The sequence below is a fragment of the Kogia breviceps genome, chromosome 12, assembly GCF_026419965.1.
Source record: "Kogia breviceps isolate mKogBre1 chromosome 12, mKogBre1 haplotype 1, whole genome shotgun sequence".
Lineage (NCBI taxonomy): Eukaryota > Metazoa > Chordata > Mammalia > Artiodactyla > Physeteridae > Kogia > Kogia breviceps.
In genome coordinates this window covers 16,628,764-16,655,671 of record NC_081321.1, presented here as the reverse complement: position 1 = coordinate 16,655,671, position 26,908 = coordinate 16,628,764, and the positions used below count along the sequence as shown (strand labels likewise).

Sequence of the window (26,908 nt, the reverse complement as noted above, 5' to 3'; positions counted from 1 at the left end):
CCCAGTAGATATTTTCTTACATGGGTGCAAGGAGATACCTTTGAAAAGATAGGATGCAGTTAGTGCCTTAATAAAAATACTCCTTGACAGAATCATAATATTTTTGTGGAAATGGATGACCAAAATTCTTTCTATGTAATATACACCAAAAGGAGGACACCTTGTTCACGGATCATTCTGGTAAGCATCAACCATTGCCAAGTTAAAATATTTTGTGTCTAGAATAGAATAATGATAGTATTATCTCAATTAGTTAAAAAAAATTCCGCAGTATTTCCTCAATTAAGTTTTTTCTCTGTAAAACTTTGGCGAGCTCCTTTGTTCACTGGCATATTACCAATGCCCAGAAGAATGCACCCAGATACCGGAGAAATAGTTATTGAAATGAAGTTGCTTGTGTGAGGGCTAGCATTGACCAAATGAAGAGGAAGTAAGCAAATATTACCAGCACAAAGTCAGAAAGGGCTTCCTCCTCAACTGGGCTTTTGTTCAAAGGCTTAAAAAAGTGTAATGGTGTGTGTGTGTATAAAACATATATATATATATATACATATATGTTGTATATGACATATACGTCTATATAATGTAAGAACAGGTAAATACCATATAAAGTAGGTAAATTTTCTGCTAATAAAATTATTCCAGTTGTTGAGATAGAGTGTGACGAATCATTATTTTACCATGTTTCTCCCAAACCCATGGAATCTAAGTATTCTGTGGCTTGAACAAGTCAATGGGCTCTGCTAGAAGGAGGAAGGAGATGAAAGAAGAGGGGAAGGATAATGGGAGGACCACCATGCTAGTGGCTCAGTGAGATGCTTTATGTACAGTACCTCATATAATCTCATGTAGTCCTGTGCAGCATTACCCCTCTTTAGAGACAGGAGGTGGAGCCCCACTGGTCCCACAAGGTTAGGAGGTAGTATTTGTACCCAGGTTTATGCTGCTACTGCTGCCGCCACTGCCCAGCCCTGCTTGTTCTGTGCCCAGATTCTTGCTTGGAAAACTGGTATTGTCGGTCGACGTGGTCCAGGGACTTTCCTTTAACAACAATGAGCAGGGGTTAAGTTGGCTTTTACAAAGCAAACGAAATATTAGTAGAGCATGAGTGACCCCACACTTTGGACATAAACTATATACAGTTAGTTGTATAACTCACTGAACTCAGATCAGGCTTCCATCCTCACTCCTGAAACAGGTCTGTCCTGAGGAAGGTTACCAGTGACCTCCATGTTGCAAAATCCCGTGGCAATTTTCCGCACTTATCTTACGCAATCTGTCAATAGCATTTGCTGCGATTCTCCCCATCCTTCTTGAGTATCTTGAGATATATTTTTTTAAACTCTGCTTGCAAGACACCCCACTTTCCTGTTTTTCTCTCCCATTCCACTGGCCACTCCTCCAGTCTCCTTTACCGATTTCTCCTCAGTCTCCTGACATCTTTTTGGAGCCTCCCAGGATTCAGTTCTTAGACCTCCTCTCTTTCCTGTCCACACTCATTCACCAGCTAGTCACCTGATTTTATATACCTCCTATATGCTGATCGCCTCCATCTTTCTATCTCCAGGAGAGACCAGCTCCCCGACTGTATTCTCATATATTCAACTGCCTACTGGACATTGCCACTTAAATGTCTAATGGGGATCTCACACTTGACATATTTAAAATTGAACTCCAAATTATTCCCCCCCCCCGCCCCGCAACAAAACCTGCTTCTCTATCATCTTCCATGTCTCAGTAAATGGCAAGTCTGTCTTCACGGTTGTCCAAGCCCCAGACTTTGGCATCGTTCTTGATTCCTCTCTTTTTCTCTTATCCTATTTCCATTGCATCAGCAAATCCGCTCAGCTCTTCCTCCAAAACATCTCCAGAATCTGATCACTTCTGACCACCCCCACTGCTCTCACTCTAGCCCAGGCCACCCAGATCTCTAGTCTGCTGTTTCAGGAGACTGGTCTCTTTCTTTCTGTGCATGACACCCTACAGCCTATTCACACAGCAGCAGAGTGATTGTTCCAAAATATGTTAATAGCGTCACTCCTTTGCTCACCCTACCTTGACTTGATTCTCATCTCATAATAAAGCCCAAAGTCTTTACAGGACCCTCCAAAGCTCTACAGAGATTGTTCCCCAACCTTCCTACCAGGCAAGTCTCTTATCTCTCCTCCTCCTCTGTCCCTTGCTTACTCATCTCCAGACACAGTGGGCTCTTTCCTCTTCACTTCACACCCCAGGAGTGTCCCCTCCCAGTGGTTCCCACAGGTACCCGTAAGGTTCACTACCCCCTGTCCTTCGGGGATTTGCTTCCATGTCTCCTGACCACCCTATTTCAATGGCAAGTCCTCTTCAAAAGTATTTCCTCATCTTCTCAAGCCAATGATTTTCTTTCTCTCCGTCACCCTCTGGTATTCTGTTTATTTACTCATTTGTCTTATTTATCATCCATTTCCCCACTAGGATGTAAGCTCCTTGTGAACAGGGATTATTATGTCCCTGTCACTCAGGACAGTGCCTGGGACATAGTAGGTGTTTAATAAATACTCGTGGAATAAAAGAACAGTTAATTTGAGCATAAAGACTTAAATCTACATCTAAAAAATTATAGATCTAGCCCATGTGTTTGTTGATTTCAAACCTTCCTCCCAGGAGTGACTGAGAAAAATGCCATGTGTCATCCTGGCTTATCCTGGGCGTGTTGGGGTGCTGGCTTCTGCTTGGCACTCCTCTCTGTATCCTGATCTGGAGGTCACTGGACAGTCTCTGCTGTAGTGTCACGAAGGGAAGTCTTTCCCACCTGCAAAGGCTTAGACGCTGCAGTTTCAGTACTGTATCTTCATCAGCTATATTGTCATAGCTCTGGCTATTCCTTTTACAAAATAGAAATCAAGGAAGTGAAATTCCCTTCTTGTACTACAGCGAGTGCCCCTCACCTACCAGTGATCACTCACTCCCCTGGAATTTCATTTTTCTGTTTTAATTAATTTATGTGCATATATTCGGGTATTCATTTATTCTTTTGGTATAATCCATATTATGCCCTTCAGATTCATCAAGGATGGCTGACTTCATACGGGCATGGTTATTTTCTGTCCCAGTTATGCAGATGTAAGGTGTTCCCCCAGAGAACACCAACCGCTTTGCCTGGTTTCAGCAAACAGGAAGTGCCGTGCCTGGTGGTTCTTGCTGACCCAGCTAAAAGAGACCGAATGTCACATTTCACTTCCAGGGGCTAGTGCTGGGTTTTGATATTGCCTGGTACTATAAATAGCACCCCAGGGAACGTTCAGGTACACGGAACATTTTCTTTGCAGTCCAGTTCGATGTCTGCAGAAAGTCATATGCTGTCTGGATGGACACAAGTCATTTGTGTCCCTTAGTGCTTCCTAAGTTCTAGACAGACCTGCCCGGAGTGTTCATGTGCTCCTAAACACAGTGTTTACTCTCCGCATACTTCTGTGCCTCTGTTTATGCTGCTCTCTCTGCCTGGCAAAATCTTACTCAGACTTAAAGATTCATCTCGAGTAAGAAAGCGTTCCCTGAATCAGCTTGACAGACGCGCCTTCTTGCCTCTCTCTGGATTCTCCACAGCCTGTGAAACGTACCTCTTCTACAGCAAGTTCAGCATTACAATAGGGTCTGTTACATAAGTTTCTGTGTTCACACTCTCCTCACATCCCAAACTGTGAATTCTGAGACCTGGGATTTCTCTGTCTTCGCGTTTATCCCCAACAGTTAGCATAGGAAACACCCGCAACGTTGAGTGAATGACTGATTATATGAATGAATGAAATGACATCCAAATAGGGGAATAGAATTCATTTGAGTTTGTTCCCAGCTTAATGCCTTTAAAAAGAATCCTAAGAATGTTTAGTGGGGATTTTTCCATTTTCTTTAGCAGTCACTCCCTACTATGTGCATGGCCAGTTTGATAGCAAAAAATGTTATATTGAAATACACTTCAGGGAGCTAAAAAGAAAAAACCCGTTTATTTCAAAGGAATAGGCTCGTTTGTTCCTTGCAAACTTCCTGGCATCTTTCTTTCTACATGCTCTTTTCCCTTTGCCCAGTCTTCAGCCAAATTCTCTGGCCGGGTCTGCTGTAAACAATGATTTTGTGAGTGGTTGTGTGTTCTCTGCAGTGAAAACCCGCCTTGTTTTCTGTTGCTAGGCAACCCCATTCCAGCTGCCTTTGAAGAAATGCGCGGTGGTGGGAAATGGTGGGATACTGAAGAAGAGTGACTGTGGCCGTCAAATAGATGAAGCAAATTTTGTCATGCGGTAAGAGAGCTCCCACAGCGCGGCTTCTGCCTCCTCTCTTCTCCCCCACCCCTCCTGCCAGCCCCGGGGCCTTTGGAAACCAGTCACTGGTGATTAATCAGCGGTAGCTGCCCTTCAGGTCCCTTCAAGTTCACATATAAGTGAGTGGAGGAGACAGGCCAGGGGAGCCTGGGAACGGGCCCCAAGAAAGTGCAAAGCTGAGAGAGCTTCCGCGGTCGCGGGGAGACCCCCCCCCAGAGTGGAAACACTCATTTAATTGTAGACGATACAGTCGGGTGAGTCCAACTTTAAGACTTGTTCTTAAGACAAGCTCTCTATGAATAAACATTTTCATTAAGTCATTTCATTCTACACACTCTGCTGCTTCGTTCTTCACAAAAGCATTTGGAAGTAGTGAGTAGGATTCGAAGAGGGGTTGCATCTGGGCAGGACTAAGAAAACTGGAAGGAAGGAGGGGGATTACATTTGGAGCAAAGAGGACGCTTGGTAAGGGGACTGAGCAGCGTGGTGACGTGATCCTGCCGGGGTGTGTAAAGGAGCTGTTAGGACACATCCAGCCAAGAGTAGAGACCATGACGCCGAAATGGCACCAGCCTGCGCCGTTGGGTAATTTTGACCAGAAGGGAAGATACCGAGTGACTGGATAGACACAGGCTTGGGATTGTCTGGTGGAGAGGAGAGAAGGGTGGGAGGGGAGAGCATGGAGGGTCCTGGCTAGAGAGAGCGTCGGGGGACACACTTTGAAGTCTCGGCTGGATGGGGAGTGGGCCCTGAGAGGGGTGAAGGAGAAAGGAGGGGGCCAATGGGACCAAATGATGGGGCTCTTCTGAGCTGCAGGGGGCGGTGGTGGGAAAGATGAGAGGAGGTGGAAAAAAGAGAGCTCATGTCAAAGAATGGCCCACTGGAGACTGTTGACTTCACCTTCTCTGGGGGACGAGCAGACGTGTTGTAGAAAAAAAGGACATTTGTTACTGTAGAAGTGTAGGAACCTGGAGGCTGTTCTGGGGAGGGTCTTTCAGGTGGGCCCCGAAGTCGCAGTGAAGTGGAAATGACTATGAACCAGGGGCCGAAAAGCTCCGGGGCCAGGAAGGCTGAGGTCTCCAGCAACACAGAGGGCAGAAAGCTGAAGCGGGGTGGCGGTCGTGTTTTGTGTTCTTTTCTTTCTTTTTTTTTTTTTTTGCGGTACGCGAGCCTCTCACTGTCGTGGCCTCTCCCGTTGCGGAGCACAGGCTCCGGACGCACAGGCTCAGCGGCCATGGCTCACGGGCCCAGCCGCTCCGCAGCACGTGGGATCCTCCCGGACCGGGGCACGAACCCGTGTCCCCTGCATCGGCAGGCGGACTCTCAACCACTGCGCCACCAGGAAAGCCCCCTGTGTTCATTTTAAAGGATAAATAGATAGTGGTCTACAAGTAGCAAAAGTTAGCTGAGAGAACACTGAACCGTCTCTGGGCTCTGAGCTAAGTGGAGTAGGGGAGAGTAAAGCCTGTCTGAGAGTGTTTCAAGGAAGCTGTGTACTCAGGGGAGGGTCAGGTTCCCTCTCTGAGAGCAAGGGTTGGGCTCCTAGAAAGACTTTATCTCACTGGTGAAGCCTGCTGCAGAGTGGGAGTGGGGTCCTTTTCTATCTCTCCTTCCTTTATGGGGTTGCCCTGCCCTAGTTTTTCCAGTGTAAGACTCCGTTTTCCTCTCCATTGCCATTCCTATTTTTTTGTGATACATACAAACCATAGAAACATGGAGACAATAAAAATGTAGTTCTCTTAATTCAAGTCGATGTCAGTTTGGTGAGCACCTCCTTTGTATTGGGTCTTCACTGGGGCTGGGAATGGAAGTTGAACAATTCCCTCATGGACTTAAAACCTGGAGATGTGCCAGTGCTGTGATTGGGGTGATTCAGAAGCAGATGATCAGTGAGTGGGGACCTTTTGAGGGGAAGTGGCATCTGGGCAGAGCCCTCTCTCCATTCCATTCTGGACGCAGGCCACCCTGTCCAAGCTCTAATGTAGGAAGGACACCAAGCGCTGCCACAGAGTTGTGAGCCATGGCGAGAGCGCGGTGAGATGGGATTTAAGCTGTAGAAGTGGGGACAGCTACCTGAAGAGCGGAGGTACCCCCGCTAATACATCGGTGTTAGGTGGAGGCTGAAGGGCCAGCAAAGAAAACAGAGGGGTTGGAGGCCCAGCCCTTGCTGCAAACTCACTCTGTGACCCTCAGTGCACGTTGCACCTTTGCTGCAGCTCAGCTTTCTAATCTATGTGAGGAGGTCGCTGCAGACAATACCCCAAGCCTTTCTGTTGTGGAAACTCTGATCCTGTGATGCTGTGAGTATCACACCACTGTTAACACATTCACATAGTCCAGCTTAAGTTTTCATATTGCTCTTGAGTGTAAGTTGATTTGCTTTTTCCAGAAACTATGTAAGGAAGAAAGAGTGGAAATATTATACTCACGGATTCAGGAAAGTTGAGTGATATTGAGAGGTCTCAGTGCAATGTGGAAGGAGGCATTAGTACAGTAAATGGATTATTTTAGTATTCCTGAGTGGGTGTGTGTTGGTCACTACATTTAGGAGATGGATATTTTATTTTATTTATTTATTTTTTTGGCGGTACGTGGGCCTCTCACTGTTGTGGCCTCTCCCGTCGCGCAGGCTCAGCAGCCATGGCTCATGGGCCCAGCCGCTTCGCGGCATGTGGGATCCTCCCGGACCGGGGCACGAACCCGCATCCCCTGCATCGGCAGGCGGACTCCCAACCACCGCGCCACCACGGAAACCCCTAGGAGATGGATATTTTAAACTTAACGTGCACAAGACCAGGCCTAAGCATCGTAGGGGGTTACCTGTATTATTTATGACAAATAAGCAAGACTACGTTTGTGTTGTATAAAATCAATATTGATATAGTCAAGTTCAGAATTAATGAGCGCTTGTGATTAGGGTGCACAGCACAGGATTAAACAGACGTTCATGGAATGATGAGGGAGGTGAGGAATGAAGAACATTCAAAGAAGGTAGCATCAAAACTAGATGTGCAGGGCTTCCCTGGTGGCGCAGTGGTTGAGAGTCCACCTGCCGATGCAGGGGACGCGGGTTCGCGCCCCGGTCCGGGAAGAGCCCACATGCCGCGGAGCGGCTGGGCCCGTGAGCCATGGCAGCTGCGCCTGCGCGTCCGGGGCCTGTGCTCCGCAACAGGAGAGGTCACAGCGGTGAGAGGCCCGCGTACCGAAAAATAAAAATAAAAAAAACTAGATGTGCATGTACCTTTGATTCAGTTTCAAGAATGGCGCCATTATCATAACACCTTTGAATTTTTAAAAAGCCTTATTAATAGTTTACAGTGTGGGAGTAATTAAATGTTGATAAATTGTTTATAAAGTATTCTTATTTGACCATTTATGTATCTATTTATGCACGCGTTGCTTAATACACATTTTGGGGGCACCCTGAGGAAATTGAGGTAATATCATATGTTCAAAATGAAACATTTAGTGAGTAAATGTGATTAGAAAGCACATAGTATGTTCCTGGGCTATAGGGTACGTGGACAGTTACATTGAAAGATGAGATCCAAAAACAGCCTTACCTGTACACAGTGGTATACCCAGTTACAGTTCAAGATGTTTTCCAGAATTAAGATATAACAATGCCATAATTTCCTTTGCTTGGACATTTTCAAATACGTCTTCTAATGCTAGAAGTCAACTCCCTGTTTTTCAAAGTAAACATTTGCTCTGTAACCAAAAGCAATACTTTAAAAAATAAAATTGGCAGTTAGTGTCTGCAAGTGTTTTTCTGAGCTTTTGCTTTGTGATAGGAGGTGTGAAGTGGACCCAGACATATGAGCCATGGATCAATCTACGAGGAATGCACAGAAAAACAAAGTTTTTTTGAAATTTTTTCAGGAATACCAACTAGTTTTTCAGGAATTTTTTCAGGAATACCAACTATTTTTCAGGAATACCAACTAGTTTCATTTAACGATGACAAAACAGGTTAACTGCACTTTCTGGCAATATTCAGAGTTTACAGGTTTAATATAATGTGGTTGATTCTCAGATGTTATGAAGGGCCATCAGGAACAAAGGGGAAGTGATAAATTAGGAGATTGGGATTAACATATACACACTGCTATATATAAAATAGATAACTAACAAGGACCTACTGTATCGCACAGGGAACTCTACTCAATATTCTGTAATAACCTATATGGGAAAAGAATCTGAAAAAGAATGGATATATATATGGATATATATATATGTGTGTGTGTGTGTATATAACTGATTCACTTTGCTGTACACCTGAAACTAACGCAACATTGTAAATCAACTAGACTCCAATAAAAACTAAAAAAAAAAAAAAAAATTACATTCATCAAAAAAAAGAGAGACAGATGCCTAAATTCTAGTCTGTGTTTTATCCTGGGAGTCCTTTTCATCTTTGCAAAGATCAGTTAAATCACAAGACCACAGTCAGCACCATGGCCGCATGAGCCTGGCGGTTAATAAGCTCACTCCCCGACACGGTCTTCGGAAACCTCTTGGGATATGGTGCAACCACTAGGCTAGAGGTGCCTTAAGTAGGCTCTGTGACTTGGCTTCCCCCAGGCTCCCCACCATGTCTGTTGTGTTAGTTCTCAATGGGCACTCAACTGGCTGACATTAATCTGTGGGGAGCTGCCAGAAGAACCAGGATCTTGTTACCAAAGAGCGGGTGAAAGGAAGATTCCAAATCAGCTGAGACAAGTTTCTGCCTGGGATGGCCTGATGTGGTAGGAGTCAAACACAGGGTAAATACGAGACGACATCAAGGAGCTCGTCAGCTGAGTCGGTGCTCAGACAAGTCCATGACCTGGGGGAAATTTGTAGGGAAATTTTAGTAGTTGGGGAATGGCCGAGACCTTAATATTTGTAAGACATCTACTGGCAAATAAACGATGCTTTGGTTTGCTGAAGTAAGAAAACGTTAGAGTTGCCCTGCTGTGGAGTCAACTTAGAGACATGGGTAGAGAGGGGCACTTAGGACTCAGTAATAAAAGGAAATCTAATGGAAACTATAGACTCATTTGGGATGTCCAGAAGTAATAGATATATATTTAGTTATATTTATATGATATTTCTGATATGTGATATATTTGAGCTTTTACTATGTATGAGGCATCAAGGTAGGGACTTTTTATACATTTCTTACTTTAATCCTTGCAACCATCTTATTGGAGAGGAAGAGTCATTATCCTCATTTTGTGTAATGGGGAAACTGAGGCAGTTGACAACTTGGTTAATGTCTCACTGGCAGAAAGCCATGGGATTTGGATTTGCAGTTGCAATACTTTCCGTTGTAAGCATTCACAAGACGTTGCGGTAGAGGAGAGCAGCCAGGGCTGTGTTGTGTGTGTGTGTGTGTGTGTGTGTGTGTGTGTGTGTGTGTGTGTGTGTGTGTGTGAGGGAGGGAGGAGGAGCTATTTCTGTCACCTGTACTCTTCCCTTGCCTAGACTGGGATGGTGGAGAATCATTGCACTTCTTTAAATGACAGATTATTTTGTCTTCAGCAGTAGGCAAACCATACATTGGTCATGTACCCAAAAGTCGCACATGCATCGATTTAGGTGGCAGAGTTTGCCTTGAATGTACTATTATAATTTAGAATTTGGGAAAAGAATGAGAAACACAAGCAAGTACAATTCTTCCTTTTCTCTTGAAGCTTGTTGGTATCCACAGAGAACACTGTAGGTCCCGTGTCTTCTAGGGGACTACACCCTCCTGAGCACTAATTTCAAGTCTAATGTACCCTGACTTATCACCTCAAAAATATTTTGAATGGAATAAATTCATTTTAGTTATACCTTTTTCCTTTAGTAAATCCCTTATCTCTCTAGCTGACATTTTCTTTCTTCGAAAACAGAAATAGTTTTTATGACAGCATTTTGAAGATGCTAAGAGTTAGTCATCTAATGTCTATTGGAAGGGAGAGGTGATAAAAACAGTTTTTTGTGAATTGAGCTAGACTTAGTAAAATTCCTATTTGCCATGATAATTGACCTGATTTAAAAGTATTTAAATCATTCTGAAGTGCTTGTTCTTGTTTCTCTAGATGCAATCTTCCTCCTTTGTCAAGCGAATACACTAAGGATGTTGGATCCAAAAGTCATTTAGTGACGGCTAACCCCAGCATAATTCGGCAAAGGTAAGAGTTTATGACTTCTGTTTGTGAGGAATTAAAAGGAAGGCTTTCGAAGTATTTAACGTCTTAAAGGCAGTGAACATAATTCAGTTTGGTAAACAAAGAAGAAAACCATCTGGACAGGCAGGAAGGATGAAGGAGGGAATTGTAAATAAACTAGACAGGATTATGAGAATCCAAACACTATTTCATGCTTCCTCTGGGATTCCATTTCTTGCCTTTAGAGATGGTAAAAATAACATGTGAATCCATCGTTTTGCTCAAAGAAGTAATATAATATCGTGCTTATTACTACTACTTTCCAATTTGTTGGCTTCAGTTCCAACTCATTGATTGGCACTGATTGGTGAACTGAAGTCATATCAACTTTATTAAAGAGTAAAAACAGAGAAGTGACCACTTTACTGCATATGCACGCATGAAAGTAGCAATATTGTGGGAATGTACAGGAATGTGTGATTATATGATGTTACAATATAGTACATCACATGATATTCAGTCAGATTTGGGAAAGCAGATGGAAAACTCTTACTCTAGTATCGATTCCAGAAATCTTGGCAGCTGCTGTGGGAGCTTCTGGGGGTCGTCGGTCTCTAGTTGATGAAGCAGTAAGCTGTGAGCTGTTTATCCAAGGACTGTTCATTGTAGAGAATGACTCAATCTCTGTGAAAAGAAGAGTTGAACATCGCCTTTATGCTGTCCCATGTACACTAGCAGTTAATAGTGAAATACCCAGATATTCTAAGCTCAGGCATTTGCCACCTAAGGAAGTCTTATCCAAGTGGACAGCACTTGTGTGTCACTTGATAAACAATGCTACGCTACTTGTTTTGGTTCATAAGTAAGTATTCCCATAAAATAGATGTTGGGAAACACAACCAATTTTTAATTTGACAGATACTGTGAAATTACACTTCCAAAATGTACCATTTACTTCCTCTTCGGTCATGGATCAGACTGCCTGTTTTCCAGTACTGAAAACATTATGTGCTCTTCATCTTTTAAATTTTTGTCAGTTTGCTGAGTTAAGGTGATACATTATTTTTTATTTAATATGTGGGTTTTTTTGAATATAAGAAGGGCTGAGTGGGTATTGACTATTAGTATTTTTTCTTCTGTGAATTGCCTATTTGCATTTTTTGCTCATTTCGTACTTTTTTTCTTTTTACAAACTATTTTCCTGTTGATTTATAAGAACTGTATAGATATTAAGTCTTTGTTTGCTATATATGGAGCAAATATTTTCTTCTAGTCTGTTTAACTTCTGTCCTATCAGAACTCAACATTTTTTATACAATGAAACTTGTTAGTCTTTTCCTTTTTTTTAAAAAAAAAAAACTATCTTTAGACAATCTTCCTTACCCACATCCCCTCCAATGAGAAAATATTATCCTGTGTATTTTTAGTGCATTTATAGTTTCATTTTTCATACTTAAGAAATTTAATCCATGTGACTATCTTTATTTTTATAACACTGATCTTAATGTTTTTCCACAAAAATATATGTTCATTGTAAGAAATTAAGAGAGAAAAATACAAAGAAGATGGTAACAAAAAGAATCACCCCAAGCCTCACCATTTGTAAATAACTATAACTAACACGAGGTACACTTTTTTCAGATATTCCATATATTCTTCAGAACTTTGAAGATATTGTTTCATTATCTTCCGACACCCAGAGTTGCCAAGCAAAAATCTAATGGAAATTTATTCATTTTTTTTTGATTGAGGGAACTCTTTCTTTCCTTCCTCCACTAAAACTTATACATTTCTTTTTACTATTTAAATTCAGAAAGTTTACCAAGATACATCTCAGAGTGGGTCTCTTTTTTCATTAATGTTGCTTGGCACATTAATGAGAGGTCTTTTGAGTTGGAAGATGTGGAGGTGTAGTGGTTATGAGTCTGTCCTCTAAAGCAAGATGACTTGGTTTTCGCTTCCTGCTCGCCCACTCACAGCTGTGTGAGCTTGACTGAGTTACTTAACACTTCCTCCTTCAGTTTCCTCATCTGTAAAGCAGGGATAATAATACTTCGTTTAATTCATACTTAGAATGAATTAAACTACATATATATGTAGATGTATATATGTGTCTGTATATATGTATATTATAATTACATATATGCTTAGAACAGCGTGCCTGGTATATTGTAAGCACTATATAAATGTTAGCTATCATTAGTATTGCTTTTCATCTTTGTGAACATTCTCTCTCTTATATGCCTGATTATTTCCTCTTCTTCATTATATTTGCTCTCTCTTTCTAGTCCTCCTATTAAGTGGATATTAAAACTTCTAGATATATTAACCAGGATTTCTAACTCTCTCCTTGTACCATGTAGCTTTTTGTGTGTGTTGTGTCCCAAGAATAACCCCTTTCTGCTCAATAAATCGTATTTTAGTTGTGTTCATTCTGCTATGTAGTCTACCACTTCCACTTTTTAATTGTATTTTTATTTTTTGTGAGCTAAATTATTTTTTTCATAGAAGCATATTTTTGATGGATATAATGTCCTCTTAGGTTTCATGAAGACTGTATAAATGGACTTAACAGTTTTGTGTTTTTGTTCTTTCTATATTCAGATTATTCTTCCTATTTTTTTGACTTAATGCTACATATATGATTTGACATTTTCCAAAATTTGTACTTTAGTTTTCTGTTCATTTTTGTATGGTAAGCCTTTTTGCTGTCAGTGAATATAGCTTTATAGGTATATTACTTTCATAACAAACAGTTAGTTTTAAAAATGTCACTGAAAACCAAAAATGCCAGTCAACTTTGTGAGTTAGTATTGAATAAGTTAAATGAATGACCAAAAATCAGTGCTCTGTCTTTAATTTTTAGTGTGATTTGTTTGCTGACATAAACTAATGTAGCATAGCAAGGAGTTGGGAAGAATAAGAAAACAAAACATTTCTCTTTTACAGATTAGTTATTGACTCTCACTCAGTCTTGGGTTTGTTGTGGGTTTTTGTGAGAGGGCTTGGGGGTCTGATCAGGAAGATGTCAGAAAATCAACAATGATGATGATGTCTCTTTAATTCAATTAAGTGGATTGGGGTTCTGGAAATCATAAAAATGTGCAATTTTAAAAATTGGGAAGGATTCATATCAGACTCAAGAGAATGAGCAAAAGGTCAAGAGAACACTTACAGAAATATTTTTCTTTGATTATTTAAATTTTTTTTAGATAATTTCAGATTCACAAGAAGTTGAAAAACAAAAAAAAGTACAGGAAGGTCCTTTGTACTCTTCATCCAGTTTACCCCAATGGTAATTTCTTGCATGACCATAGTATAATACTTTTCCGTTCCTAGAGGGGAATGAAGCATGCAATACATTACACTGAAGGACAAAAGAGTCTATTTTTCTACCTGAATGTGTGGAGTTGGTGGTAAGATTTTAAAAAGCTCGTGAAAACGGGTATTTATTTAGAACAAGACAGAGCAAGATGAAAGAGAAAGTGAGATTGTGATTTTGAGAAAAATTATAACTACAGAAGGAGAAAGGAAAGGATCAATAATTGTTTGAAGGGAAAAAAGTTCAATATAAAGAATTAATGCAAGGCAAGCAAGAGTCATTATGATCAATGCTGGGTCAACATTTAGTCAGTGTTTCTATGTGCCAGGTTCTGTGTTCTTTATATGCATTGCCTCTTTTAATCTCAAAATAATCCTAATGAGGACGTATTTTAATGTGTGTTTTTACAGAAAAACAAATGTGACATAAGTTTTGTCATCTGCTCTTATTCACAGCTGTTGGTCATCAGTCTGGGACTTCACCCAGACTTGTCTCAATCCAAAACCCATACTCTTAACCAGTGACCATCGCACACCCCATCTTTCCAGGTGATCCATATGTTGCACAAGGAGAAAATTGAGTTTCCACAAGTGATAAGTCATTTTGGAAAAGGGAGCGAAAGGTTTTTTTGCTTAACAAAGTGTATTCAATGTTTCAGGATGTTTGAATACAAAATCAAAATGCATATAGCAGTTCCATTTTGTGAAATATGGAAAAATATATCCCAGTAACATCAGATACTTTTATATACTTAACAGTTAGACAGTGGGAATTCCCTGGTGGTCCAGTGGTTGGGACTCGGTGCTTTCACCGTTCCGGCCTGGGTTCAGTCCCTGGTCAGGGAACTAAGATCCCGCAAGCCACGTGGCTCGACCAAAAAAACAAACAAACAATTAGACAAAAATCAAACCCTCTATAGAAAAATTACGGAATTTTATTGAGGGACATTTTGGACAACCTAAATGTCAAATAATATTAATTCTAATGATTCTTGCTTAACCTTGCACTAATTCTTTATATTGAACTTAATCTTAACCAACAGGTTTACTTTGCCTCTTAAACATTTAATTTTTGACCCTTTCGTTTCTCCTTCTGTAGTTATCAGATTCACATATATATAGATCCTTAATATATGACAGAGGTAATATTGTAGATCAGAGAGAAAAGGACAAATTTTCCAAAATGATGTGGAGACAGTTAGGTGTCTATGAAATTATACCTCTACCTCATACCTTATACCAAATATCATTTCCAGATGGTTAAGACCTATCTTTGAAAAGCAAAACAAGAAAGCTTGTAGAAAATAACATAGGTCTTGTGATTTCTTATATAAGAATCACATAGCACTAAATAGAAGGGAAAAGACTGATAAGTTTGATTTATTAAAATTGGGAAATTTTATTCATAAGAAGACGTGGTAGAAGTAGGGCACATACAACCACATTTTAGAGGAAGACAACTAACAAAGGACTTGGATCCAGCATATACAAGTAACTCTTTTACGTGTAATTTAGAAATAAAGTAATTGAACATGAAAAACAGAAAACCGGTAGGAAAATAAGTCAAAGAGTTGAACCAGACATCATAGAACAACTCCAGATAGCCAATAAATGAATGAATAGATGCTCTACCGCATTAGTAATCAGAAAAAAATGCAAATAAAAATCCCTAGGAGTTATCATTACACATCCATCAGGTTGACGGAACTTATTCCAACTGTTAGTGAGGATGTGGACCCGAAAGTACCATGTATGCTATTTGGAGGGAATATGGTTCCAACCACTCTGGAATGTGTTTTGACATTATGTAGTAGGGTTGGAGACACATGCTCCACGCCCTCGCAGTTCCACTCCTAGTTATATACCCTAGAGAAAAACAGTATTTATAAGAGAGAAATGTATAATAACGTTTATAGTAGCTAAAAATTAAAATAGTGGATTGTGAATTCATGGTGGAATGAACCAATGGATTCAGGTATGTTCACATAGTGGAATGCCTTACCGCCACTACCTATGACCACCCACAATAAAGTGGGTGAACTTCAAAAACCTGATATTGACAAAAAGAGGGGAGTCATAAAAAATACAGTAGGATGTCCATATAAAGGTAAAAAGAAAACTAATTAACAGGATGGTTTAGAGACACGTCCATAACAATTCTGAGGACCAACAAGCGGTTCCTTCTCAGGGGACGAGAGTGTTGGATTCAGGAAGCTTTTTATTCAGATCTTGTAGTCTCCTCCCAAAGCTTTGCGCACCCTAGATGCTGGCAGTGTCTTGCACTTTCATGTGACTAAAAATCAAATTCATTGGGCAAAGATGTGCAGTGGAAATGCCTAAGTACCACTAATTTTCATGGCTGTCCTCCAGATCCTTGATTCTTATAAAAATATTCCACTGAGAGTTATAAGCACTATGAGTTTTCACTACAAAATTCTCGTAGAAAAGATATCGGTATCAAGATAGAACAGGCGTGAGAAAATTCAGTATATATGAGAGGCACCCATAATGATGATTCACACATTATATATGTATAATTAATGTGTATATATATATTTATAATGTACACATTATTCTGCCTGTAGGAAAAATAAGGTTAGAGAAGGTAATATTCGTTGATGTAGTTAGTAGAAATTCTCAGTAAGAAGGGGATCTGCTATAGCCTTTGTTAGGATATCTTGTCTAGAGTACAATCTCAGTTTTTAAAAAAGCTTTATTGAGGTATAATTGATATACAAAAAAAACTGCACATGTTTAATGTGTATAATTTGATGAGTCTGGGCATATGCATACACCGATGGTACTATCACCATCATCAAGGTAATAAACATAACCATCGCCTCCAAAAGTTTCCTTGTGCCCCTGCTTTTTTGAGTGTGTGGTAATAAGAACACTTCAGATGAGTGCTATTCTCTTAACAGGTTGTTTTTCAATGGGTATATAGTGAACCCTTTTTGACAGCACCTAGAACAAAAGGATTAGTTGGGGTGCCCGGGACACAGATTAGAAAGGGCTTTTCAGTCGCATTCAACTTCTGATTGCATTTTTATGGGTTAGAGAAGTTATCCTAATGTGACAGCAGAGTCTGTTGTATCTTCAGACCCGCTGCTGTTGTCCTCTTCCTTCCTTTGCGGGGTTTTGTAGGTGGAGGGGCAACAAGGATCCCTTCACAGGGTTACCCTTTATTCACATGTACCAGCTCTAACCCATTGGTCCAACAAACATTTTTGTTCAAATACCCTTTAAAAGAATTTTTAAAATCCGTCATTATTTCCTTGATCTTTTAAAAGTTACATAATTTGGGGGGGCATGAAGTTAAGTTGTTGCCAAGCATGAACTTTCAGAGCTTTCTGCATTGTGCATATTTAAATACATATTGTCAAAGTCTCAGAAGTGCAGATTTAGCTTTTTGGATGTTCCATGTCCTCATAGCAAAGCCAGTGCGCTTTGTCAAATTAGTTCATTAAGTTGAGTTGACTTTCTGTCAGAAAAAGGCAGACTCCATTTTATTCAATTAAGTGCTGAGATGTAACCCCATACAAACATCTCACTTCTGAGTTCTAATTATTCAACATATAAGTAAAGTATAGGAGTTGCCAAGAGTTTGTCCCCTGTATAAAATAAGGCACAGCCTCCATCTATTTCTTATACAGATCTTTTTGCTTTTTCTCAGGGGACACGTCTTCAGAAAGTATGTACCTTACAAATGTTTCTTTGGTTGCCTGGTGGCTTTTACACTCTGGGGCACTGCATCATTATAATATTTGGGATAATAGGAGGTATGCCTTTTGTGAAGTGGACAAGGGAAAATTATGAAAGTAGAGTTTGGAAAATAGTTGTTTAGGCTATCAGATTAGTCTCGAGTAAATGTTTTAGAAAAGTGCATATGTGGAATTTGAGGATTTGGAAATTCATGGGGGAAGAGGGATATTAAAAAGGGAGCTTCACAAGAACAAAGTTGCAGAGGTGCTCATTCAACAAATATATTTTGAAATCTACTCTGAGACAGAGAATACAAAGTTGAAGAAAATACAACTCATACCCTGACGTTGCTCCCAGTCAGCAGACATTCTGTGGTCTTGGAATCCATGAAGGGGGTCCAGAGGACCCCTTCTGAAATTTATTTTTAAGATTTTATGTATGTGTATTATGTATTTTTTGAATCCTATTTTCCAAGGCTTCCATTACTCACAATAGGATTAAAATTCACTGACCCAAACTGAGTCATTCTATCAAGTAAAATTAGAGATTACACTTCTCAAAGCTTGTTGCTTAATTTTTCAAAAGAATTGAAAACTCAGTTAGCCATTTTGCCCGTATCAGGTGTTCAGTACATATTTGGGCAAATGATGGTTAAAAAATAAAAACTGGAACTTAATTGATTGTCCTGTTATGATATTACTTTTGAGCTTTGAGGCTCCAGCTTGGGCAGTAATTATTATTTGCAGCCACAAAAAAGAGCATCAGTGTTCCGAGTGTGTGCTTCCATGTGGGCATATTAGAGGCAGTAGTATCAGTGTGAACAGCTTGGGGTCAAGAATCTTTTATCTGTGCTCTTGAGACCCCAGCATGTTTTTTGGCATACAGGACATGCACAGTAAATTTTAGGGAATGAATGAATAAGTGAATAAATATATTTTAAATATCCTTCAAACTGAATTTCTGGTTTAAATTGTCTTTAAAAAGGAAATTTAATGAATTTTTTGATGTCAGTTAAAATGTTTCTATGGTCTTAAACTAAGGAGATAAATTTTTTAGTAACAGATATTTCAAAGCAGTATTAATCAAATGCTTAGCAGGGAAAACTTGGTTCCTCTTTTTTTTAAAAGTTGACATAAATTAAGGAACAAAAAAGCTATCAGAACAAATGGAGTACAAATCATGGTGAAGTTAACCTTTTAAAATTTGTAAGTGTGTAGCTTTTAGTTGACTGGAAGGACTTTATATAAGATCCAAATATTTATTTTGAAGTTTCTAATATCAGGTAGAAACTGGGTAATCTCTTTTCGTACAAGTGAAAGAGACTATCCAATGGTTATCACCTCTTATTTTACTAAAGGCACTTGGGAGTGTAGAGGTATTATCTGGGAAAACAATTGCTTATTTTATTGATGTACTTTTTCAAAAATAATTTGAGCTTTGAGGAGAATGACTTGGATCCAAAGAGGGTTTATAGCAACTTCTTTTTAACATTCTACATGACTCATGCCTCAGACTGTGTTCCTAAACATCTCCATCTCTTCTGCCCGCTGACTTCTTTTTTCTTTTCTCTCCAAACTTAGAGCAGTTTATCAGTGTTTGCACCAAGGTTTGGCAGTCACTGATAGCCATTCTGTCTAACATCTGCTGTGATATAAGGGAATTAAAAGGCAGATGCTAAAACTGGAGCTAGAGAGAGCAAGGAGAAGACAGAGAAGAGATGCCTCTAAAAGGGTGTAGATCTGTATGGAGTTTGTGTCTGGATGAAATAGTTATCCACGTTTTGGCTTTAAACAGACTTTGTGTTCAAATTCTAGTGCCACTGCTAGTAAGTGCTTCATACTTGCTAGCTATGTAAAGTTAGTTACTTAACCTCCCCGCTGTGAGTTGAGAATAAAATTATTTACCTTGAGGATTGTTGAGAGATGTAAATGAAATAATGTAGCTGTGGCCAGTAGAAGCTATTCTGATTAATACCCAGAATAGCTACTCAGGAGGACTCTCCTGTTGGAATACATTTTGTTCTTGGTTAAAACATATTTTTAATGCATTATTGGCCTCATCGAATTCAGGGAATCTCCAAGAGTATCTGCATGCTTCTCCCCCAAACAAACAAAAAACCCCAAAACACAAAACAGAAAATCATGAACCTAAAACCAGACCAAGCATTGTGAACTATAAAATTCTGATACCAAAGCTGAGAACAGGAGACCAAGCCCTGGATTTACCATGTTAATGTGGTAAATTTAAGCCTTGATAAGGGACAATGTGGTCCCAAGTCATATTAGCAGTCTATGGCTTCTAATAGAAGCAAACACAAATTTCTTCTAGAGGAAAGCTCTCAGAATACCACCTTCAAACAGACATAAGCTCATAAGGAAACACTGAAATTCACAATATTGAAAGTCCTCAGAGATAAAAAGTAAACAAAAATTGTGGATAGACATGCCTGAGAATTTACTGAAATTGTCAGATGCAATATATTACTAAGTATGAAATTCTTATAGAAAAAATAAATATGAATCAAAAGTCAGCAAGAAAATATCAAAATTACCTAGATACCTTTAAAAAAGAACCAAATAGGATTTTTTTTATTTTTTAAAAAATATTTATTTATTTGGCTGCATTGTGTCTTAGTTGCAGCATGCGGGATCTTTTGTTGCGGCATGGGGACTCTCTAGTTGTGGCGTGCGGGCTCTAGAGCGTGTGGGCTTAGTTGCCCCATGGCTTGTGGGATCTTAGTTCCCTGACCAGGGATTGAACCCGCCTCCCCTGAATTGGAAGACAGATTCTTAACCACTGGACCACCAGGGAAGTCCCCCAAATAAGAAATTTAGAAATGAAAATATAATTGTTGAAATGGACAGACATCAGATTAGACATAACTGAAGAGAATCAGTGAATTGAAAAATAGAGCAAATAATTTTTTAGATACAAAGATATACAAAATATGAAGACAAGACAAAGAAACTTGGAGACTGGAATAAGAATGACTACCAGTCCAGTCTTTCTTTAAATGGAATTGTGGAATTATAAAATAGAGGTAAAAGTTGAGACTTCTTCAGATTTAAAGAGTAATGTAATCCATAAATACAAAAAACAAAGTATCAAACATGAATTAAATTTTTAAAAAATGCAATCCTAGACCATTTTAGTAAAATTGAACTAAAGATAATAAGAAGCTTTTAAAAGCAGCTGGAGAAAAAAGACATTACCTGCAAAAGAATGGTCATTACACTAAAAGCAGACTTCTTCCAACAGTAAAAATGGAAGTCAGAAATCAATGGGAAAAAACAAATGGAATCTAATTAAACTTAAAAGCTTTTGCACAGCAAAAGAAACCATAAACAAAACAAAAAGACAGCCCTCAGATTGGGGGAAAATATTTGCAAATGAAGCAGGTGACAAGTGATTAATCTCCAAAATATACAAACAGCTCATTCAGCTCAATATCAAAAAAAAAAAAAACAACCCAATCCAAAAATGGGCAGAAAACCTAAACAGACATTTCTCTAAAGAAGTTGTACAGATTGCCAAATAGCACATGAAAAGATGCTCAACTTCACTAATTATTAGAGAAATGCAAATCAAAACTACAACTAGGTATCGCCTCATACCAGTCAGAATGGCCATCATCAAAAAATCTGCAAACAATAAATGCTGGAGAGGGTGTGGAGAAAAGAGTACCTTCCTACACTTTTGGTGGGAATGTCAGTTGGTGCAGCCACCATAGAGAACAGTATGGAAGTTCCTTAAAAAACTAAAAATAGAACCACCATATGACCCAGCAATCCCACACCTGGGCATATACCTGGAGAAAACCATAATTCAAAAAGGTACATGCACCCCAGTGTTCATTGCAGCACTATTTACAATAGCCAGGACATGGAAGCAACCTAAATGTCCATCAGCAGAGGAATGGATAAAGATGTGGTACATATATCCAATGGAATATTACTCAGCCATAAAAAGAACAAAATAATGCCATTTGCAGTAACATGGATGGACCTAGAGATTGTCGTACTGAGTGAAGTAAGTCAGACACAGAAAGACAAATATATGATATCACTTATATGTGTAATCTAAAAAAAGGGTACAAATGAATTTATTTACAAAACAGAAGTAGTGTCACAGATGTTAAAACTTATGGTTAGCAGGGGATTGGGGGGGAGGATAAGTTGGGAGATTGGGATTGACATATACATACTACTATATATAAAACAGATAACTAGTAAGAACCTGCTGTATAGCACAGGGAACTCTACTCAATACTCTGTAATGGCCTGTATGGGAAAAGTATCTAAAAAAAAAAAAGATTGGATATATGTATGTGTATAACTGATTCACTTTGTTGTACGCCTGAAACTAACACAACATTGTAAATCAACTATACTCCAATACAAATTTTTTTAAAAAAAGAGAAATCAGTGGGAAAATATCTTCAAAATGCTGAGAAGAAACTATCAACATAGGAGTGTGTACAAATTGTCTTTGAAGTAAGAAAAACATTTTCTGTAAAAACAGACAGATTATTTACCATCAGCAGACCTTCAGAGAAAGAAATTCTAAAGAATGTATTTCAGGAAAAAAGAATGTTACTTTAGAAGGAAAATCTGGGATGGCAAAGAAATTGGTAAACATATAAATAAATCTAAATGAACCTCACCCATATGAAATAATAATTATACATTATCTTTACGTATGATTTGTAGAAGCCACAGATACGGAGAGCCTGCTTTAAGGGATGTGAGTATCCATGGACTGGGTCCTGGAACTACTTCCCTGCAGATACCAAGGGATGACTGTACTGGAAAATAACATCACTTAAATTGGGAGGGAGAGATTGAAGTGTTTTAAAGCTCTTGTTTCATTTATTTATTGCTCAATAGCAAATCATTCGCCATGGCTTAAACAACAACAGTCATTTTATTGTCTTTCACAGTTTCTGTGGGTCAGGAATTCAGGAAGGACCAGGCTCAGGAGATCTGGCTTATGATCTCTCATCCAATAACTGGAGTTGAAATGATGAAGGATTGGAGCAGCTGGGGTTGGCTGGGCATCTCTCTTTCTCCATCTAGTTTCAGGGATCTCCATGTGGTCTCTCCTTGTGAGCTTGCTTGGGCTCCCTCACAGAATGCCAGCCTCAGTACAGTTGGATTGTTTGTATGGTAGCTGGCTTCCACCAAAGCTAGTGTCCAAAGAGAACATGGCAGAAGTCGTGACATTTGTATAACCTCACAATGGAAATGACATATAGGTCAGTTCCATCACATTCTATAGGTTGAGGTAATCACAAAGGCCCACCCAGCTTCGAGAGGAAAGAGTCCTAGCACAGATCTGCCTGTTGTTAGGAGAAGTGTCAAAGTCACATTGTTAAAAGCATATGTATGATAGGAAATGTTACTGTGGTCATCTTTGGAAAATATAATCTGCCTTGGGTCACAACAATTCATATCCCTTGCCCATTCAAAATAACATTAGTCTTTCCCTGAAGACCCTCAAGACTTATTCCATCACAGCATCAACTTCAAGTCCCAGGATCTCCAAAGGATTGAAAGAAGGAAAAGCAACAACAGAAACCCGGAAAAGAATAACCTGAAAACAAAAGTACAGCAGAGGGGATCTAAAAAGCTAAAGTTGATTCTTTGAAAAGTTGATAAATAAAAACTACTTAAAATAGACGTTTTATAATTTTTCTACAAATCTGTCCTAAAAATAAAGGGAAAAAAACCCTAGTGTGTACAAGCACACATATCATGTTGTAAATAATTTGAAAACATTTGCACTCTTTAGACATACAAAAATGTATCAGTGGTTTTGTAACTAGTGTCCATATTGATGGAATATTATGCAATGATATTATGGAATAAAATTCATGAATAATTTTAACAAATGGTAAAATGCCCACATAGTAAGTGAAAAAATAAGTATATAAATGCATATGCTTCAACTATGTAAAACTATATGCATAGAAAATCCCTAAGGAAACAAACATTTTCCAAATTGGCTGCAAAGTTTTATAATAGGAAAAAAATTATTAAAAGCAAGTTGTTATTTTACATTTTCTCCTAATGTTAACTCCTTTTGATGATGCAGTAGCCCTCTGAGTTAGAAGAGCAGACAATAGAATGAAGCCCTGATTTTGTGTGTGTGTGTTCCTGCCTTTCCAGATCTAAGTAAGATTGGCTTGGACCCCAAATTTTATGTACTGAATTCAGAAAGTCAGAACATTCTGTGCATCTTTTGAGGAACATTGTCCTGGGAGCAGTGGAAGTGAGCCTGGCAACAAGAACCCACCTCCTGACATGGAGTAGCTATCACCTCAGTGTCCATTTGTTTCTTCCCTTTCTCTTTCCCTCTCTGAAGTTCTAATCCTCAGCATTAAGTAGCAGGTCAGATCAAATGTTACTTTAAAAGAATAATTAGTACATAATTAGTAAATACTGGAATAGCCTAATTTTTCCTGATACTTTCATGCAGATCCATTGAGAGTAGGTTGCACTCCAGTGATAAAACATTAAGGGGTTGACCCAGAAGGAGTACCAGGTTAAGAATTTTTTACACAGGATTTATATTGACTTTCAACACGTTGAATTATAAGAACATGTCTCTTCTTCCATCCCCTCACTTACAGTCTGTATGTGTCCCTAGGTCTGAAGTGGGTCTCTTGTAGACAGCATATATACGGGTCGTTTTTGTATCCATTCAGCTAGTCTATGTTTTTTGCTTAGAGCATTTAATCCATTTATGTTTAAGGTAATTATTGATATGTATGTTCCTATTACCATTTTCTTTATTGTTTTGGGTTTGTTATTGTAGGTCTTTTCCTTCTCTTGTGTTTCCTGTCTAGAGAAGTTCCTTTAGCATTTGTTGTAAAGCTGGTTTGGTGGTGCCGAACTCCCTTAGCTTTTGCTTGCCTGTAAAGGTTTTAATTTCTCTATCAAATCTGAATGAGATCTGTGCTGTGTACAGTAATCTTGGTTTTAGGTTTTTCTCCTTCATCACTTTAAATATGTCTTGCCACTGCCTTCTAGCTTGCAGAGTTTCTGCTGAAGGACCAGCTGTTAACCTTTTGGGGATTCCCTTCTGTGTTACTTGTTTTCCCCTTGATGCTTTTAATATTTTTTCTTTGTATCTAATTTTTGATAGTTTGATGAATATGTGTCTTGGTGTGTTTCTCCTTGGATTTATCCTGTATGGGACTCTCTGTGCTTCCTGGACTTGATTAACTATTTCCTTTCCCATACTGGGGACGTTTTCAACTATAATCTCTTCAAATATTTTATCAGTCCCTTTCTTTTTCTCTTCTTCTTCTGGGACCCCTATAATCTGAATGTTGGTGCATTTAATATTGTCCCAGAGGTCTCTGAGACTTTCCTCAGTTCTTTTTATTCCACGCAAATGGAAATCAAAGAAAGCTGCAGTAGCAATTCTCATAAAAGACAAAATAGATTTTAAAATAAAGACTATTACAAGAGACAAAGAAGGACACTACATAATGATCAAGGGATTGATCCAAGAAGAATATATAACAATTGTAAGTATTTATGCACCCAACATAGGAGCACCTCAATACATAAGGCAAATACTAACAGCCATAAAAGGGGAAATCGACAGGAACACAATCATAGTAGGGGACTTTAACACCCCCCTGTCACCAATGGACAGATCATCCAAAATGAAAATAAATAAGGAAACACAAGCTTTAAATGATACATTAAACAAGATGGACTTAATTGATATTTATAGGCCATTCCATCCAAAAATGACAGAATACACATTCTTCTCATGTGTTCATGGAACATTCTCTAGGATAGATCATATCTTGAGTCACAAACCAAGCCTTGGTAAATTTAAGAAAATTGAAATCGTATGAAGTATCTTTTCTGAACACAACACTATGAGACTAGGTATCAATTACAGGAAAAAATCTGTAAAAAATACAAACACATGGAGGCTAAACAATCCACTACTTAATAACCAAGAGATCACTGAAGAAATCAAAGAGGAAATTAAAAAATACCTAGAAACAAATGACAATGAAAACATGATGACCCAAAACCTATGGGATGCAGCAAAAGCAGTTCTAAGATGGAAGTTTATAGCAATACAATCCTACCTTAAGAAACAAGAAACATCTCAAATAAACAACCTAACCTTACACCTAAAGCAATTAGAGAAAGAAGAACAAAATAACCCCAAAGTTAGCAGAAGAAATCCTAAAGATCAGATCAGAAATAAATGAAAAAGAAATGAAGGAAATGATAGCAAAGATCAATAAAACTAAAAACTGGTTCTTTGAGAAGATAAAGTTGATAAACCATTAGCCAGACTCATTAAGAAAAAAAGGGAGAAGACTCAATAGAATTAGAAATGACAAAGAAGTAACAACTGACACTGCAGAAATACAAAGGATCATGAGAGATTACTACAAGCATCTCTAGGCCAATAAAATGGACAACCTGGAAGAAATGGACAAATTCTTAGAAATGCACAATATTCTGAGACTGAACCAGGAAGAAATAGAAAATATGAACAGACCAATCACAAGCACTGAAATTGAAACTGTGATTAAAATTCTTCCAACAAACAAAAGCCCAGGACCAGATGGCTTCACAGACGAATTCTATCAAACATTTAGAGAAGAGCTAACACCCATCCTTCTCAAACTCTTCCAAAATAGAACAGAGGGAAGAACACTCCCAAACTCATTCTACGAGGCCACCATCACCTTGATACCAAAACCAGACAAAGATGTCACAAAGAAAGAAAACTACAGGCTAATATCACTGATGAACATAGACGCAAAAATCCTCAACAAAATACTAGCGAACAGAATCCAACAGCACATTAAAAGGATCATACAACTTGATCAAGTGGGGTTTATCCCAGGAGTACAAGGATTCTTCACTGGTGGCTTACTTCCAGTCCAAGTTTGTAGGACTGAGAACCAAGAATACATAGTTAGGTTCCAGTCCCTGTCCAAAGGCCTCAAAACCAATGATGTTAAGTCCCAATCCAAAAGCCGAAGACCAATGTCCAGCTAAAGTAATCAGGCAGAGGGAATGAATTCTCCCATCCTCTGTCTTTTTGTTCTTTTTGCGCCCTCAGTGGCTTGGATGATGGGGAGAGCTACTTGCTTTACTCAGATGGATTCAAATCCTAATCTGGAAGCACCCTCTTGGACACACCCAGAAATAATATTTAACCAGACATCTGGGCACCCCATGACCCAATCAAGTTGACACATAAAATGAACCATCTCTACTATATAGACTTATTTACTATTAATATATAAATAAGCTAATTTTATTTCTCAGTCATAAATAAATCAATGAGCTGTAATAATTGCTTGCAAAGAAAAATAAAACTCAGAAAGAGGGTATGTATATGGTCTTTTCCTAGTTAACTAGCAATAATATTACTTACTTTTCTTTCACACAGAGTGCTCTA

General features: G+C 38.9%; 1 protein-coding gene across 1 annotated transcript in view; it reads left to right on the top strand.

Moving 5' to 3' along the window:
* ST8SIA1 (ST8 alpha-N-acetyl-neuraminide alpha-2,8-sialyltransferase 1) overlaps positions 1 to 26,908 on the top strand; it is a 146,968-nt gene that overhangs the window by 87,506 nt on the left and 32,554 nt on the right. The window contains exons 3-4 of the mRNA XM_059082192.2: positions 4,168 to 4,277; positions 10,367 to 10,459. Coding sequence (XP_058938175.1) covers positions 4,168 to 4,277; positions 10,367 to 10,459 — 203 coding nt within the window. The remainder of the gene's footprint in view (positions 1 to 4,167; positions 4,278 to 10,366; positions 10,460 to 26,908) is intronic.